This window comes from Tupaia chinensis, unplaced genomic scaffold, assembly GCF_000334495.1.
Source record: "Tupaia chinensis unplaced genomic scaffold, TupChi_1.0 Scaffold000407_1, whole genome shotgun sequence".
Classification (NCBI taxonomy): Eukaryota; Metazoa; Chordata; class Mammalia; order Scandentia; family Tupaiidae; genus Tupaia; species Tupaia belangeri.
Window position 1 is genome coordinate 72074 of NW_006159909.1, and position 17634 is coordinate 89707.

The following is a 17634-nucleotide window of genomic DNA, read 5'->3' on the forward strand; positions in this document are numbered from 1 at the left end:
GGGGTGCCCCCTCCCCGCCAAAAAAACCCCTCAAAAAAAAAAAAAAAAAAAAAAAGGCGAGAAAATCACTCCCCATGGGGCATGGCCACAGCACAATCCCTTCTCCTCCATTCTCCTCTTGGGATTTTGGGGCATACACGCACACATGCCCGGCATGAGTTTAAGCCACTGGGTCAGAGACTCGAACTGCACTCGACTACATGGGTGTCCAGCAACATAGTCATTATGCCAACTGCTGGCCCCACATTTACTAATGTAAATAAGAAGCTAGATGGTGGCACAGCAGTAGGATGTGAAGCTCTGGAAAGCTGACCCACGTGGGAAAGTTCTGGGGTCTTGCCTGGAGACCTCCCTGAATATGCCTGGCACTTGTGTGCCCATGATCCAGGGCTGACTAGGAGTAGATTACAGCATCAAGACTCTGTGGAGAGCCACCAGATGGCACAGAAGTTAAGGCAGCTCAATCCCACGTGGCCAACTTGGTGTTTCAAATCCAGACCTGGTGGCTTGAAAAACACACTGGGCATGTGTATGCATGCATGCTCAAAAATCCCAAGAGAATAGAGAAGGGATTGTGGTGTGGGCATGGGGGATGACTTCTTTCTTTCTCTCCCTATTCTTCTGTTTATCTCTGGTGAGCGCATGTGCCCTATAGCTATAGCAAAACTAAAAAGAAGATGACTCTCTCTCTCTCTCTCTCTCTCTCTCTCTCTCTCTCTCACACACACACACACACTTAGTGAAGAAACTTTTGCCATAGTACATTGTAAGGAATTCGTAAGAGAAAGATGAAATAATAGTCTAACATTTGAGTAGAGCAGCTAAAAGCCAAGTGACAGCTCCCAGTACATCTATTCTTTGGTACTTTCAGGCATGTATGTCTTTTTTTTTTTAAGCGTGAGGAATTAAAATCAAACTTTAATTTTTGCCAAAGTTTGGAAATTCTGCATACATTGATGATTGATTATTGGCACCATCAGAATTTCTTAGATTAACAAGGCCGTTCAGACAGTTGATGTTTGTTTCTGAATAGTGCATACACCTCTACTTATCAACAGGTGTAGCTGTTGGTGGAGTTTGGTTTACCTCTACAATGTAGTGAATGTAATCTGTCTTTGATTTGGACCAATAAGGTACATCCGTCCTGAAATGGAAAACTGAGGGGCCCAAACCCTTTGAGAAGATGGAGAATAAAGGAGAGAAATTTTGCTCCAGGGATATGTTTGAGTTTTCTTTGGGTGCTTCAGTGAAAGCTTAAGCACTCATGTCCAAACGTTTCCTTTTTATATATTCCTATTAATAGACACTGTGGTTAATGGACTTCCATGTTCTCTAACTTTTGTTTATAGGAACAAGGAAAAGTTTTGATCACTTGATATCAGACACAAAAGCTCCTAAGAGGCAAGAAATGGAATCAGGAATCACAACACCCCCCAAAATGAGGAGAGTAGCAGAAACTGATTATGAAATGGGTAAGAAATAAAGTTTTTGGTTTTTTTGGGTTTTTTTTTTGAGAGGTTTTTGCTATAGGGCACATGCGCTCACCAGACAGAGAGAGGCATAGAGACAGAAAGCAATAAATCACCCCCCAGGGGAGATGGTCACACCGTAATCCCTTCTCCTCTCAGGATCTTGGGCACTCACGCACATGTACCCAGCGTGCGTTTTAAGCCACTGGGTCCAGGACTCGAACCATGGTCGATTACGTGGGAGTCTAGCAACATAGCCATTATGCTAACTGCTGGTTCCCAGAAATAAAGTTAATAATTGATCTAGATCATTGAAAATAGGCAGGAGAGTACATTAAAGCCATCTTTACCTTACGAATTCCTTACTATTTCTTAGGGTCTTTAGGATGAAATACAGAGACATTTTGTTTTGTTTTGTTTTGTTTTGTTTTTGAAAGATAAGCTCTATGGTCCTTAAAGTGACAGTTATAAAATCCATGTAAGAAGTAATTATATATTGTATATAATATACTGTTGTAGGGACCAACAGGTGGCATGGAGGTTAAGGCGACTAAATAAGACATGGCCATCTGCATGGGTTTGAGTCCCGGATCCAGCAGCTTGAAAAACACACTGTGTGCATGTCCATGTATGCACAAAATACCAAGAGGAGAATGGAAAAGGGATTGCAGTTTGGCCAGCCCTCCCATCAGGGAGTGATTTTTTTTTTTACTTTCCTTCTCTTTGACTCTGGGGAGTGCACACACTCTATAGTAAAACTGAAAATATATTTTTATATATACTGTTGTAAATAGCTAGCCAAAACTATTGTGTAAGTGCATAGTAATTCTATATGATACTGTAAGCATCTATTAAAAAGTTACTCCGTTTTAGAAGTAACATGAAAATGTGTTAGTAAAATGGTAATCCAGGTATCCCATTTTAATACAGCTGACTTTGTTCATCCTTATTTGCTGCAGAAACTCAAAGGATTTCTTCATCACAACAGCACCCGCACTTACGTAAAGTTTCAGTGTCTGAATCGAATGTTCTTTTGGATGAAGAAGTACTTACTGATCCGAAGATCCAAGCACTGCTTCTTACTGTTCTAGTAAGGATTTTCCCCTTTTGAGGGTTTTCCCTCCCAAGTTTTTATTCCAGTCTACTCTTAGGAGTCCCTTAAATATTAAAAACATGAAAGGATGAGGTCTTCTGCTTTTCACCAAAATAGACAACAATTCAGCCACAAAGTAAAAATATTGCTTGTTTACCTTTTTTTTGCATCTTGGCAGGCTACACTTGTAAAATATACCACAGATGAGTTTGACCAACGAATTCTTTATGAATACTTAGCAGAAGCCAGTGTTGTGTTCCCCAGAGTTTTTCCTGTTGTGTAAGTATCTCCTTTTGTTTTTAATTGTATCTGTCTGTAAGTCAAATGCATTAAAAAGACTTAGGAAACATATTAGCCAGGGACCAGCAGTTAGCATAATGGCTATGTTGCTGGACTCCCACGTAGTCGACCATGGTTCGAGTCCCGGACCTGGTGGCTTAAACTCACACCAGGCGTGTGTGCGTGCATGCCCAAGATCCCAAGAGGAGAATGGAGGAGAAGGGATTGCAGTGTGGCCATCCCCCCTGGGGGGTGATTTCTCACTTTCTGTCTCTCTGTCTCTCTCTGTCTGTCTGGCGAGCACACGCACTCTATAGCAAAAACCTCTCCAAAAACAAGAAAGGAAACATATTAGCCAGACACTTTCACTCATTGTGAAGACAAGAAAGTAAGAGACTATGTTAGTGATTTTCAGCTTAGAGATAGTGGGATTAAGAATAGTTTTGGGGTCAGCAGGTGGTATAGTGGTTAAGGTGCTAGACTCCCACATGGCTGACAGTGGTTTGAGTCCTGCACCTGGAAGTTTGAAAATTATGCTGGGTGGCATGCGTGTGTGCATGCCTAAAATCCCAGGAAGAAAATGGAGAAGGGATTGCGGTGTGACCGTCCCCCTGGAGAATAATTTCTCACTGTGTCTGTCTGTCTCTGCCTATGGTGAGCATGTGCATATGCCTTATGGCAAAAACCTTAACAAATAAAATTTATTTTTTAAGGTTTAAAAAAGAAACAAATAGTTTTGGCCTGGATCAGCAGGTGGCATAGTGGTTAAGGCGCTGGCTCCTACGTGGTCAGCTGCAAAGTTCAAGCCCTGGACCCAGGCACATGTACCTGCATACCCAAAATTCCAAGGGGAGAATGGAAGAGAAGGGACTGTGGCATGGCCATCCCTTCTGGGAAGTGATTTTTACTTTCTTTCTCTCTTTCTCTCCAGCAATTCACATACCCTATAGCAGAAACTTAAAAAAAAAAAAAAAAAAAAAAGAACAGTTTTGGCTTATTAGGAGAAAGTATTTTACCTTGCTGATTTACTTAAATGGCTCATACTGATGATTCGTTTTCCTCTCTTAAAAGTAAATCAGTGGACTGCTGTAGTAAAGCCAGTACACCCATTTGATTTTCGTTTTAGTAGAGTATTTGTATTTACCCACAGCTGAAGGAAAGCAAAATTGACCTCCCATTTTTTTCTTTTTTTTTTTTTGAGAGGTTTTCGCTATAGGGCGCGTGCGCTCCCAGATAGACAGAGACAGAGAGACAGAAAGTTAGAAATCACCCCCCAGGGGGGGATGGCCATGCCGCAATCCCTTCTCTTCCATTCTCCTCTTGGGATCTTGGACACACATGCACACGTTCCCGGTGTGAGTTTTAAGCCACCGGGTCCAGGACGCGAACCACGGTCAACTACGTGGGAGTTCAGCAACATAGCCATTATGCCAACTGCTGGTCCCCTCCCATTTGGGAAGTGATTTTCTCTCCTTAAAGTTTCTTTCTTCCACGAGTGAGAGAAACAGAGAAAGAAAAGGTCTTATGATGCAGTCTACCCCTCCACCTCAGCCAGTCCCAGATCATGTGTGGGCTCGAATGCACCCAGTGTGACCAGGGAGTTCTCGTATGAACCTGGAGCCTTCCCATGTGGGTCAGCTCACTGAGCTCCGTGTTACCACCACACCACCATCCAGCTCTCTGTTGCTGCCTCTTTTATTACCAGAGGATGCTTGCCAGATAGAGGGAGGGGGGAAAAATACCCCTCAATGGGATGTGCTCACACCACAATTCCTTCTGTATGTCTACATGCCCTTGGGATCTGAGGCACGCTTGCCCATGTGCCAGTGCGATTTTGTTTAAACCTGCCGGCTCCTCACCCATGTGGGATCTGGCTTCCTGAGCACTAAAATTGTGGGGCCAGATTAGTTCATCTCTATTAAGAGCTAAAATAATGCTAATATAATAATATCCTCAAAAGTACTAATTGAAGTAGCCCAAAGAATTTGGTAAATTCTGTTCTGATTTAGGCTTTGTATGTAGTGTTATTATTTCCTTATTTTTAGTTCATCTTATTTTAAAATTGCAGAGTTTTATAAAGTTAAGTCTTTGTTATTTTTATTAATGGAGTACAGTTGGGATAGAAATAGTTAATTTCTTCCTAAGGTTCAATTGGATTGTATATTCCACCCACTCCAAACTAATTTTGTTTTCCTTATTCAATCTGACTCAGAATTTATTAAGCACTGATTAATGTTAAATTTAGCTTTAACTCCATGGGTACACATCAACAGCAGAAGAGTTGTTACTAAAACAAGCTAAGTGGTGGGCAGAAGCCACCCTTGTCTTGAACAGCCTTGTCTGCAATATGTAGTTAAACTTGCATGTATGAATTAAACACACACACACACACACACACACACACACACACACACACACACACAGGACCCATAGCCTAGTTGTTAAGGAAACTGAGTTCCACATGACCGACTACATGGTTCAAATTCTAGACCTGACAGCTTGAAAATCATGCCTGGCACATGTGCCCCAAATCCCAATGAGATGGAGAAATAGTAGGGAACGGGAATGTGGCATGACCATGCTCCATTTGGGGGTGCTTTCTCCCTTTTTTTCTCTCTCTGCACATGCCCTCTGACAAAAGGATGAATAAATACAATAAAATAAAAAATATAGATACATGACACAGTTAGTTGCTTGTTTTTACCACATTTTCCCTGATGTCTAAAAATGAAACAGAAAATAAACCAAAAAAGCAAACACAGGTTTCTTATGGAAAATTCGGAAGCTACAGAAAGTACAAAGTACTCATTCCCTTACTTTTGGCCACACTGTTCTTGGAAATATGTATTAATACTATGTTTTTGCATTATATCTTTTAATTTGTTTTTCTTCTAAAATGTTCTTCTGTCAACTTTTATTTTCTAGACATAATTTGTTGGACTCTAAGATCAACACCCTGTTGTCATTGTGCCAAGATCCAAATTTGTTAAATCCGATCCACGGAATTGTGCAGAGTGTGGTGTACCATGAAGAATCCCCACCACAGTACCAAACATCTTACCTGCAAAGTAAATAAACATGTTGAAAGCGGGGTGGTCGGTGACCTTGCCAGTGTGCACGCTATTGTAGAATGCACTGACAGGGACTTCGGAAGGCGTAGGCTGCTTGTACTTCTCTCTCCATGGGCCATTTTCAGACTCCCTTAGTTTTATGTTCAATAAGATAACTGATTAACAAGTTCCTTTCTATTAAAATATAGTTTATATTGAGTACATTATAATTAAGTTTTAATCTTCTTTGACACTCATTCAAAAATGTTTTCAATGTATACCTAGGTTTGCTATATTATCAGCTGTAAATCATATGTAATTTTTGTTAGGATTAAAAGTCTGGTTGGTTATAAGAGTTATGTTTGATTTGTTGCAGGTTTTGGTTTTAATGGCTTGTGGCGGTTTGCAGGACCCTTTTCAAAGGTATGAAAAAATATTTTTCTCTGACCTTCAATAAAAATGACAGTTTTTATCCATATAAGTGTGCCTGCTTTAAGAACACTCAGTATTGCTTAAAACCAGAATTGTGATTCACAGCAAATACATTATCTTCATAAAGTTTTTTAGCACAAGATGTTTTTTAAAAGAGGCAGCACCTTTCTACAGTAGTTTTTACAAAAAATAACTCACTTTATGTTGACTTTTCAGAAGGGTATGAGAAACCTCTGTAAAACATTTTGCCTTCAGTCCCTATGTTAATTTCAGTGCACAGTATGTCTACATGCCCTTGGGATCTGAGGCACGCTTGCCCATGTGCCAGTGCGATTTTGTTTAAAGAAGTATTTTATTTAACTTACTTTCTTCTCTTGTTCTTTCTTTCTTCCTTTGTTTACTTACTTACTTACTTACTTTACTTACTTATTTAAATTTGACCAGTGAGGCGGGGAGAGAGAAAGAGAAACCAAGAAAGCAAGCCACCAGGTCTGGGACTCGAACCGTGGGTTCCCATGTGACAGTTCAGCACCTTTAACCACCATGCCACCTGCCCATGTGACAATTCAGCACCTTTAACCACCATGCCACCTGCCGGCTCCTCACCCATGTGGGATCTGGCTTCCTGAGCACTAAAATTGTGGGGCCAGATTAGTTCATCTCTATTAAGAGCTAAAATAATGCTAATATAATAATATCCTCAAAAGTACTAATTGAAGTAGCCCAAAGAATTTGGTAAATTCTGTTCTGATTTAGGCTTTGTATGTAGTGTTATTATTTCCTTATTTTTAGTTCATCTTATTTTAAAATTGCAGAGTTTTATAAAGTTAAGTCTTTGTTATTTTTATTAATGGAGTACAGTTGGGATAGAAATAGTTAATTTCTTCCTAAGGTTCAATTGGATTGTATATTCCACCCACTCCAAACTAATTTTGTTTTCCTTATTCAATCTGACTCAGAATTTATTAAGCACTGATTAATGTTAAATTTAGCTTTAACTCCATGGGTACACATCAACAGCAGAAGAGTTGTTACTAAAACAAGCTAAGTGGTGGGCAGAAGCCACCCTTGTCTTGAACAGCCTTGTCTGCAATATGTAGTTAAACTTGCATGTATGAATTAAACACACACACACACACACACACACACACACACACACACACACACACAGGACCCATAGCCTAGTTGTTAAGGAAACTGAGTTCCACATGACCGACTACATGGTTCAAATTCTAGACCTGACAGCTTGAAAATCATGCCTGGCACATGTGCCCCAAATCCCAATGAGATGGAGAAATAGTAGGGAACGGGAATGTGGCATGACCATGCTCCATTTGGGGGTGCTTTCTCCCTTTTTTTCTCTCTCTGCACATGCCCTCTGACAAAAGGATGAATAAATACAATAAAATAAAAAATATAGATACATGACACAGTTAGTTGCTTGTTTTTACCACATTTTCCCTGATGTCTAAAAATGAAACAGAAAATAAACCAAAAAAGCAAACACAGGTTTCTTATGGAAAATTCGGAAGCTACAGAAAGTACAAAGTACTCATTCCCTTACTTTTGGCCACACTGTTCTTGGAAATATGTATTAATACTATGTTTTTGCATTATATCTTTTAATTTGTTTTTCTTCTAAAATGTTCTTCTGTCAACTTTTATTTTCTAGACATAATTTGTTGGACTCTAAGATCAACACCCTGTTGTCATTGTGCCAAGATCCAAATTTGTTAAATCCGATCCACGGAATTGTGCAGAGTGTGGTGTACCATGAAGAATCCCCACCACAGTACCAAACATCTTACCTGCAAAGTAAATAAACATGTTGAAAGCGGGGTGGTCGGTGACCTTGCCAGTGTGCACGCTATTGTAGAATGCACTGACGGGGACTTCGGAAGGCGTAGGCTGCTTGTACTTCTCTCTCCATGGGCCATTTTCAGACTCCCTTAGTTTTATGTTCAATAAGATAACTGATTAACAAGTTCCTTTCTATTAAAATATAGTTTATATTGAGTACATTATAATTAAGTTTTAATCTTCTTTGACACTCATTCAAAAATGTTTTCAATGTATACCTAGGTTTGCTATATTATCAGCTGTAAATCATATGTAATTTTTGTTAGGATTAAAAGTCTGGTTGGTTATAAGAGTTATGTTTGATTTGTTGCAGGTTTTGGTTTTAATGGCTTGTGGCATTTTGCAGGACCCTTTTCAAAGGTATGAAAAAATATTTTTCTCTGACCTTCAATAAAAATGACAGTTTTTATCCATATAAGTGTGCCTGCTTTAAGAACACTCAGTATTGCTTAAAACCAGAATTGTGATTCACAGCAAATACATTATCTTCATAAAGTTTTTTAGCACAAGATGTTTTTTAAAAGAGGCAGCACCTTTCTACAGTAGTTTTTACAAAAAATAACTCACTTTATGTTGACTTTTCAGAAGGGTATGAGAAACCTCTGTAAAACATTTTGCCTTCAGTCCCTATGTTAATTTCAGTGCACAGACTTAAGTATCTTGTGACTAGCAAAGAGCATTACTGTGATTAAAATCTATCTCATGAAAACATTTTTACATCAACCCGTTGAATTAGATTCTTTCCTCACTGGATATATTCTCGTTTACTCCCATTCAGTTTGTTCTTTGATTGGCATCAGTTGATGTAGTGCTACTTGAATATGTGTTTTAATTATTTTCTCTGCATATGAGCTCTCTCCAAATTGATCAAAGTTCCTTGAAGGCAGGACTTCAGTTTCTTCTCCCCACAGTTCCTAGTATAGTGTTTTAGATATAGGAGTACTAAGTCAATATGAATTACCCAAACATCCCAATTTTAAGGATTGGGTGTTTGGTTTATTTTGTTTTGTTTCATTAACACGGAATCTCTCTTTTATTTAAGAATTCTTTACTTTATTTATTATTATTATTTAATTTGACCACAGAGAGATGGAGGAAGGGGATGAGAAAGCAAGCCACCAGGACTGGGACTTGAACCATGGAACCGTGGTTGCTCATGTGGGGATCCAGCGCCTTAACCACCATGCCATCTGCTGGCCCCAGTACTGAATATCTCTTGATATTCAGAGGTTGTCACTAGAGAAGTGGACCTAAAGCCACAGAAATAAGTATATCACGTTGGCATTTCTGTAGTCGGGTGGCCAGAACCCTTCTGAGCCCTTCACAGTCTGGTTAGTGGAATCTTAGTGGCAGCTGGAATGATGATGCTCTGCTCATTTTCTCTGTTTTGGAAAATTGGCTAGACATCATTCCTGATGATTGTGTTGTCTCAGTATTAAATTCATTCTGTGTATTGGCTTTCAGAAATGGCAGGTTCATCTGGAAGCTTTAAGGGTAACCCGAATAAAATTCCCAGCTGTAAATTTTGTGGTAGTCTAGAACTATTACTCTACTCCATTTTTAAATGATCTGTAATACCAACAAAGGAAGAGAAGTAATACATAAAGCCCCAAACAAATATTGAATTAATCTGTTTTGGCTTCAGAGGGGATCTAAAAATAAATAAATAAGGGGGGGAGCTAAAATAATTTCCTATTTTCCATTACAGCAAACACAAATCCCAGACTATGCTGAGCTTATTGTTAAGTTTCTTGATGCCTTGATTGACACGTACTTGCCGGGAATTGATGAAGAAACCAGTGAGGAGTCCCTCCTGACACCCACATCTCCTTACCCTCCTGCACTGCAGAGCCAGCTTAGTATCACTGCCAACCTTAACCTCTCTAATTCCATGACCTCACTCGCAACTTCCCAGCATTCCCCAGGTCAGTAAACGTGATCTTTGTATGACTTTGAGCATTAATACTAAGATGCCAACATTAGGAATTCCCTTGCGATCAGTATATACAGGGTTTGCTCCTTTTCCTCATAAAGGTTCACCTTCCATTTCTTCTTTACCTTATAGCTACCTTGGATTTTGTTACTCTGTAAAGCTTTCCACTTTCAAACAAGTTGTACCTAAGACAGTGAAATGTTTAGTGTGCTCACAAAGTATTCCAAGGGTGATAAGTTTTGAGAGGTTGGACAAGAAGAGCAGCCTAAGCTACATTGCCTATCTGTGAGTGAACAGAACTATAATTCCTTTTCTAGATATAGTGACGTCACCCTGAGGGCTTCTATGTCTCCGATATAGCCAGTATACTTTATCAAACACACACACACACACACCTGGTATTACTCCGTTTCCCTACTGGCAGCAGCAGCTCACCATCCATAGAAAACATCTGAAAATCTGGAAGTCAATAATTAGACAAAAAAGTCATCTCAAGAAAATAGTTTCTTAAAGCCTGTAATCATAATTCCTTACTGTGGCCTCACCGTTAGGACCAGATGGGAAAAGTGCCAATTCAGTATGCAGCTTATATGTAGATACTCTGAGGGACAGTAGCTGCTAACACGGGGACTGAGATAAACAGCAAACCTACAGAACTCTGGGCTCGTTTAGTGTCAGAGTGAAAGCGTTCAAAACTTCTGGTTGACCCGGAAGGCGTTGTCCATTACAGAATTGATGCTGTTTGTGTGTTACGACAACAGGTAAATGAAGGAAAGCTTCCGTATGATCATGTTTTCTTTTTAGAAAGGTTTCCTTTTAAAATTAGTAAAACAAGGTTTTCTTTAAAGTTCCATCATCTGAAAAGTTCACTTACGAAATTCCTTATTCTATAAGAAAAAGTTTTCTTAAGTGTTACCATGTAAATTTTTAAAAAATCAAGATATAACAGTCATGCATCAGTTACTGACAAGGGTGCATTCTGAAAACTGTATCACTAGGTGATTTCATCTTCTGCAAACCCGGGCCAGTGTACTGACACTAACCTAGACAGTACAGCTCGTGACACACCGAGGCCACATGCTGTACCCTGTGTGCTCCTTACAGGACCACCACCACCACGTGTGTGACCCATCACTGGCTGTAATGTCATTGTGTGGTACATGGTTGTGTGCTAACTGTTCTGTGATCGTCAAGGTCCGTGAGCAGATGTCCACTTTAAAATCCCAGTTTTGCATGAACATTTCATCTGACATGTTTTGAAGATTTCGGGAAGTTTAACACGCAGTTTATATTGTAAGCCTTTATGTAAAATAACTATATTCAACTATTAAGCTTTGGTCCACAACAAAATTTTGATAAGTAAAGGAAACTGTAGTTCAACATTCATGTAAGCTTCATTATTGATCAAAGCTTAATAGTTGAATATACTTACTTTATATAGTGCCTTATAATATGAACTGGGTCTTTCTACCACTATTGCTTTATGTTTATCAGTCATCTTCCTTCCCTCTCCTTTTCTTCCTGTCTTTATTTCTTTATTTCTGTCTCAAGGCTTCTGCCCGCCTTACTTTAAATTCACCAGTCCTTTTCTCGTAGAGTTTTCTATTTTCTGGGTTCATTTGTTGTTTACAGTTGTCCCCCCATGTAGGGGAGACCCATTCCTAGTCTCCCAGTGGATGCCTGAACCCAAGGATTTTCCCAAACCCTGTATATATATTATGTTCTTTTCCTATACATACATACCTGTGTTAAAGCTTAATATATGTAGTAGACACAGTGAGGGATTAACCACAGTAACTAATAAAAAAAGAGAAAAATGATAACTATATTGTAATAAAAGTTAGGTGAATGTGGTCTTCACTCTTTCTCTCTTTTTAATGTCTATGGGTAAATAAACCAGAGAAAGCAAAATTACAAGTAAGGAGGGAGGACCACTGCACAGTAGTCAGCTGCTCAAGTTGATCACAATTCATCTTCATGTTTGGTTTCTTTTTCTTTTTTTTTTTTTTTTTCATGATACCCTTCGGTGTGTGCCCTCGTGCAACCAAGTGAGTAAGAGAGAGAAAGCAAGCACCCCTGATGGGGATTGGTCACACTGCAGTCCCTTTTCCTCCAGTTCTCTATCTCAGCAAGATCCTAGGTACTTGTGCAGGCTTCCCAGCACAGGTGGAGCTGGGATTCAGATGTGCCTGTGTGCGGAATCAGGTTTCCTCAGAACAGCACTTAACCACTGTGCTGTGGGGCTCGCTGTGTCCTCATATCTGTAATTTGCTTCATGTTAGTCAGACTTTTGTCACTTGGACTGCTAAAGTAGTGTTGAACGTGTCAAAGTGATTAGTTTTTGTTGACTTTTTTTAAGGTTTTTGTCATAGGGTGCATGTGCTTGCTGGAGGAGACAGCAGACACAGGCGTGTTTCAGGTTACGTGGAGAGAGAGTAAGACATCACCCCTAGGGGAGATGGCCGTGCTGCAGTCCCTTCTCCTCTCTCTCCTCATGGGACTTTGGGTGTGTGCACACTCACGTGCATGTGCGTGCACACACATGCACACACACGCACACACACATCTAGTGTGGTTTTCAAGCTGCCAGGTCCAGGACTCAAATTGCAGTCATCCATGTGGAATCCAGCTTCTTAGCTATCACATCCCCCGTTGGCCCCATTGTTGACTTTTTTTTTAACCCAAGCTAATTGCTAGGAGGATTTCTGCCCATCTCCATGACATTTAAGAATATTTCAGATGTTAGTGTGACCCTTTTTAGGTCCAGGGTGGCTGAGCTACCTTGGACCTAAAATAAAAAATTAAAATCCCAATAAAAGCATTTTTTGCTTAACACCAAGCCATGGAAGGTCTTCTCAGCTGATGAGCATATCATATTTTTTTTTAAGAGAGATTTTTTTCTTTCATCAAAGAGATAGTAAAAAAATCACTCCCCCAGGGGGGATGCCATGCTGCAATCCCTTCCCCTCCATTCTTTTCTCAGTATCTTGAGCACGCATGCACACGCGCCCAGTATGATTTTAAGCCATCAGGTCCAAGACTCAAACTGCAGTCAGCTACATAGGAGTCCAGTGATATAGCCATTATACCACCTGCTAGTCCCAGTACTTAGTACTTTTTAAAAAGAAATAGGTCAGGTTTTTTTCCTTCAATATTTTTTTTTCTTTATTCCTGATAGAGAACATGTATTCACACCTGAGAGTGAGTGAGAGATGTGAGTACACTCTGGTCATGCTATGATCTTCTTCCTCCAGTCTTCTACCTCATTAGATTGTGGGTGCTCACAGGTGTTCCTGGCGTGTTTCAGGTTAACTGGGCCAGGAATCAAACCACACTCATTGGTGGGATCTCATCTCATGAGCAGCACACTGCACCTCCGAGCCAACCCTAGACCACTTTTCAAAATATTAAAATTTAAACTCTATCAAGATCTCCTAGTATTTTTCACATAGTGATTTAATCCAGTAACATTTGATCATCTATTTTGCAGGTATATGTTAGGTACTCTAGGCCATTAAAGACGAGAGCGACCTTGGTCACCTGGGACTTGACAGTTTTTGCCCATAGCCATATTGGGTTTTAAGCTAAAGTTACTTCCTTCTGGGCCAGCCAGGTGGTGTAGTGGTTAAAGCAGCTGGGTCCCACTTAGTCAACTGCACAGTTTGAGTCTGGACCTGGGGACTTGAAACACATGTTTGCCATGTGTGCATACATACTCAGAATCCTAAGAGGAGAGTGGAGGAAAAGGTGTTGCAGCATGGTCAAACCCTTGGAGGTTGCTTTTTCACTTAATCTCTACTTCTCTCTAATGAACACACGAGCCAGATAGCAAAACACATTTTTTTAAAGTTATTTCCTTCTGATCCATGTTGTTTAACACCAAATGTGGCTAAGTTCCTGGGCTAGTACTCTGTAGAAAATAACCAAAATTTCAGATAGTTATCCTATAGATATTAATTGTTAACTCTTAGGTTGGTGCAAAAGAAATTGTGGTTTTGGACCATGAGTTTTAAATCACTATTACTGGGTTCAAACACATCATTATTAATCAAAAGAGGAGCCATTACAATCAGTACACTTTTGCCAACCAGAAATAAGTTTATTCCTGTAGCATAAAAATCTGTGCTTTGGGATTCGACAAATTCTTGGAAAGTAGCTTCTGCATCCTGCTCATTGAAGCATTTTCCCTGCAAAAAGTTGTTGAGATGCCTAAAGAAGTGTTGGTCAGTTCGCAGGACATCCAGTGAATATGGTGAAGGAGGTGAAACTTCATCATAGGGTGCATGTGCTTGCTGGAGGAGACAGCAGACACAGGCGTGTTTCAGGTTACGTGGAGAGAGAGTAAGACATCACCCCTAGGGGAGATGGCCGTGCTGCAGTCCCTTCTCCTCTCTCTCCTCATGGGACTTTGGGTGTGTGCACACTCACGTGCATGTGCGTGCACACACATGCACACACACGCACACACACATCTAGTGTGGTTTTCAAGCTGCCAGGTCCAGGACTCAAATTGCAGTCATCCATGTGGAATCCAGCTTCTTAGCTATCACATCCCCCGTTGGCCCCATTGTTGACTTTTTTTTTAACCCAAGCTAATTGCTAGGAGGATTTCTGCCCATCTCCATGACATTTAAGAATATTTCAGATGTTAGTGTGACCCTTTTTAGGTCCAGGGTGGCTGAGCTACCTTGGACCTAAAATAAAAAATTAAAATCCCAATAAAAGCATTTTTTGCTTAACACCAAGCCATGGAAGGTCTTCTCAGCTGATGAGCATATCATATTTTTTTTTAAGAGAGATTTTTTTCTTTCATCAAAGAGATAGTAAAAAAATCACTCCCCCAGGGGGGATGCCATGCTGCAATCCCTTCCCCTCCATTCTTTTCTCAGTATCTTGAGCACGCATGCACACGCGCCCAGTATGATTTTAAGCCATCAGGTCCAAGACTCAAACTGCAGTCAGCTACATAGGAGTCCAGTGATATAGCCATTATACCACCTGCTAGTCCCAGTACTTAGTACTTTTTAAAAAGAAATAGGTCAGGTTTTTTTCCTTCAATATTTTTTTTTCTTTATTCCTGATAGAGAACATGTATTCACACCTGAGAGTGAGTGAGAGATGTGAGTACACTCTGGTCATGCTATGATCTTCTTCCTCCAGTCTTCTACCTCATTAGATTGTGGGTGCTCACAGGTGTTCCTGGCGTGTTTCAGGTTAACTGGGCCAGGAATCAAACCACACTCATTGGTGGGATCTCATCTCATGAGCAGCACACTGCACCTCCGAGCCAACCCTAGACCACTTTTCAAAATATTAAAATTTAAACTCTATCAAGATCTCCTAGTATTTTTCACATAGTGATTTAATCCAGTAACATTTGATCATCTATTTTGCAGGTATATGTTAGGTACTCTAGGCCATTAAAGACGAGAGCGACCTTGGTCACCTGGGACTTGACAGTTTTTGCCCATAGCCATATTGGGTTTTAAGCTAAAGTTACTTCCTTCTGGGCCAGCCAGGTGGTGTAGTGGTTAAAGCAGCTGGGTCCCACTTAGTCAACTGCACAGTTTGAGTCTGGACCTGGGGACTTGAAACACATGTTTGCCATGTGTGCATACATACTCAGAATCCTAAGAGGAGAGTGGAGGAAAAGGTGTTGCAGCATGGTCAAACCCTTGGAGGTTGCTTTTTCACTTAATCTCTACTTCTCTCTAATGAACACACGAGCCAGATAGCAAAACACATTTTTTTAAAGTTATTTCCTTCTGATCCATGTTGTTTAACACCAAATGTGGCTAAGTTCCTGGGCTAGTACTCTGTAGAAAATAACCAAAATTTCAGATAGTTATCCTATAGATATTAATTGTTAACTCTTAGGTTGGTGCAAAAGAAATTGTGGTTTTGGACCATGAGTTTTAAATCACTATTACTGGGTTCAAACACATCATTATTAATCAAAAGAGGAGCCATTACAATCAGTACACTTTTGCCAACCAGAAATAAGTTTATTCCTGTAGCGTAAAAATCTGTGCTTTGGGATTCGACAAATTCTTGGAAAGTAGCTTCTGCATCCTGCTCATTGAAGCATTTTCCCTGCAAAAAGTTGTTGAGATGCCTAAAGAAGTGTTGGTCAGTTCGCAGGACATCCAGTGAATATGGTGAAGGAGGTGAAACTTCATAGCCCAATTCATTCAACTTTTGAAGTCTTAGTTGTGCAGTGTGCTGTTGGGTATGTTGTGGAGAAGAATTGGGCCCTTTCCGTTGACCAATGCCAGCTGCAGGCATTGCAGTTTTGTTTTGTTTTTTTAGTTTTTTTTTTTTTTTTTGGAGAGATTTTCACTGTAGGGCGCGTGTGCTCGCTCGCCAGACAGACAGAGAGAGACATAGAGACAGAAAGCGAGAAATCACCCCCCACGGGGGATGGTCACGCCGCAATCCCTTCTCCATTCTCCTCTCGGGATCTTGGGCACGCACGCACACGCGCCCGGCGTGAGTTTTAAGCCACCGGGTCTGGGACACGAACCGCGGTCGACTACGTGGGAGTCCAGCGACATAGCCATTACGCTAACTGCTGGTTCCCGGCATTGCAGTTTTCAGTGCATCTCATCAATTTGCCGAGCATACTTCTCGGATGTAATGGTTTCATCGGGATTCAGAAAGCTGTAGTGGATCAGACTCCACCAAATAGTGACCATGACCATGTTGGTACAAGATTGACTTTGGGAAGTTCTTCAGAACAACTTCTTGGTCCAGCCACTGAGCTGGTCGTCACTGGTTGTCATATAATTCCATTTTTTGTTGCATGTCACAATCCGATCAAGAAGTGGCTTGTTGTTGTTGCATAGAATAAGAGAAGACAACACTCCAAAATGATATTTTTGATTTTCAGTCAGCTCATGAGGCACCAACTCAACGAGTTTTTTCACCTTTCTAATTTGTTTTAAATGCCGACAGACCATAGAGTGGTTGATGTTGAGTTCTTTGACAACTTATCATGTTGTAAGAGAATCAACTTTGATGGTTGCTCTCAATTTTCTGTTGTCAGTTTCCGATGGCCGGCCACTGTACTCCTTGTCTTCAAGGCTCTTGTTTCCTTTGCAAAATTTCTTGAACCACCGCTGCACTGTGTGTTTGTTAGCAGTTCCTGGGCCAGTGTGGATGTTGTGAATTTTCTCCACTGCTTTACAACTCATTTTGAATTTGAATAAGAAAATTGCTTATATTTGCTTTTTGTCTGACATCATTTCCATAGTCTAAAATACAAAATAAAAAGCAAGTAACAAATTACCAAAAAAAAAAAAAAAAAAAGGCAAGAATTGCAAGAATTGCATGTTAAAATGATGTATAGCATAGCCCCATTTAAGAATATATCCAATATTGGGACAAGCAGATGGCATAATGGTTACGTCACTGGACTCCCATGTAGTTGACCACAGTTTGAATCCTGGACATAGTGGCTTAAACCTCAGGCTGGGCGCATGTGCATGCATACCCAAAACCCCAAGTAGAGAATGGAGG

The 17634-nt window shown here is 40.3% G+C and overlaps 1 protein-coding gene across 1 annotated transcript in view; it reads left to right on the forward strand.

The window, feature by feature from the left end:
* Positions 1 to 17634, forward strand: part of NF1 (neurofibromin 1) — a 64188-nt gene that overhangs the window by 31568 nt on the left and 14986 nt on the right. Inside the window, exons 18-23 of the mRNA XM_006154373.3 lie at positions 1350 to 1472; positions 2429 to 2559; positions 2741 to 2841; positions 5767 to 5909; positions 6268 to 6314; positions 9892 to 10108. Of these exons, the coding sequence (XP_006154435.1) occupies positions 1350 to 1472; positions 2429 to 2559; positions 2741 to 2841; positions 5767 to 5909; positions 6268 to 6314; positions 9892 to 10108 (762 nt within the window). The remainder of the gene's footprint in view (positions 1 to 1349; positions 1473 to 2428; positions 2560 to 2740; positions 2842 to 5766; positions 5910 to 6267; positions 6315 to 9891; positions 10109 to 17634) is intronic.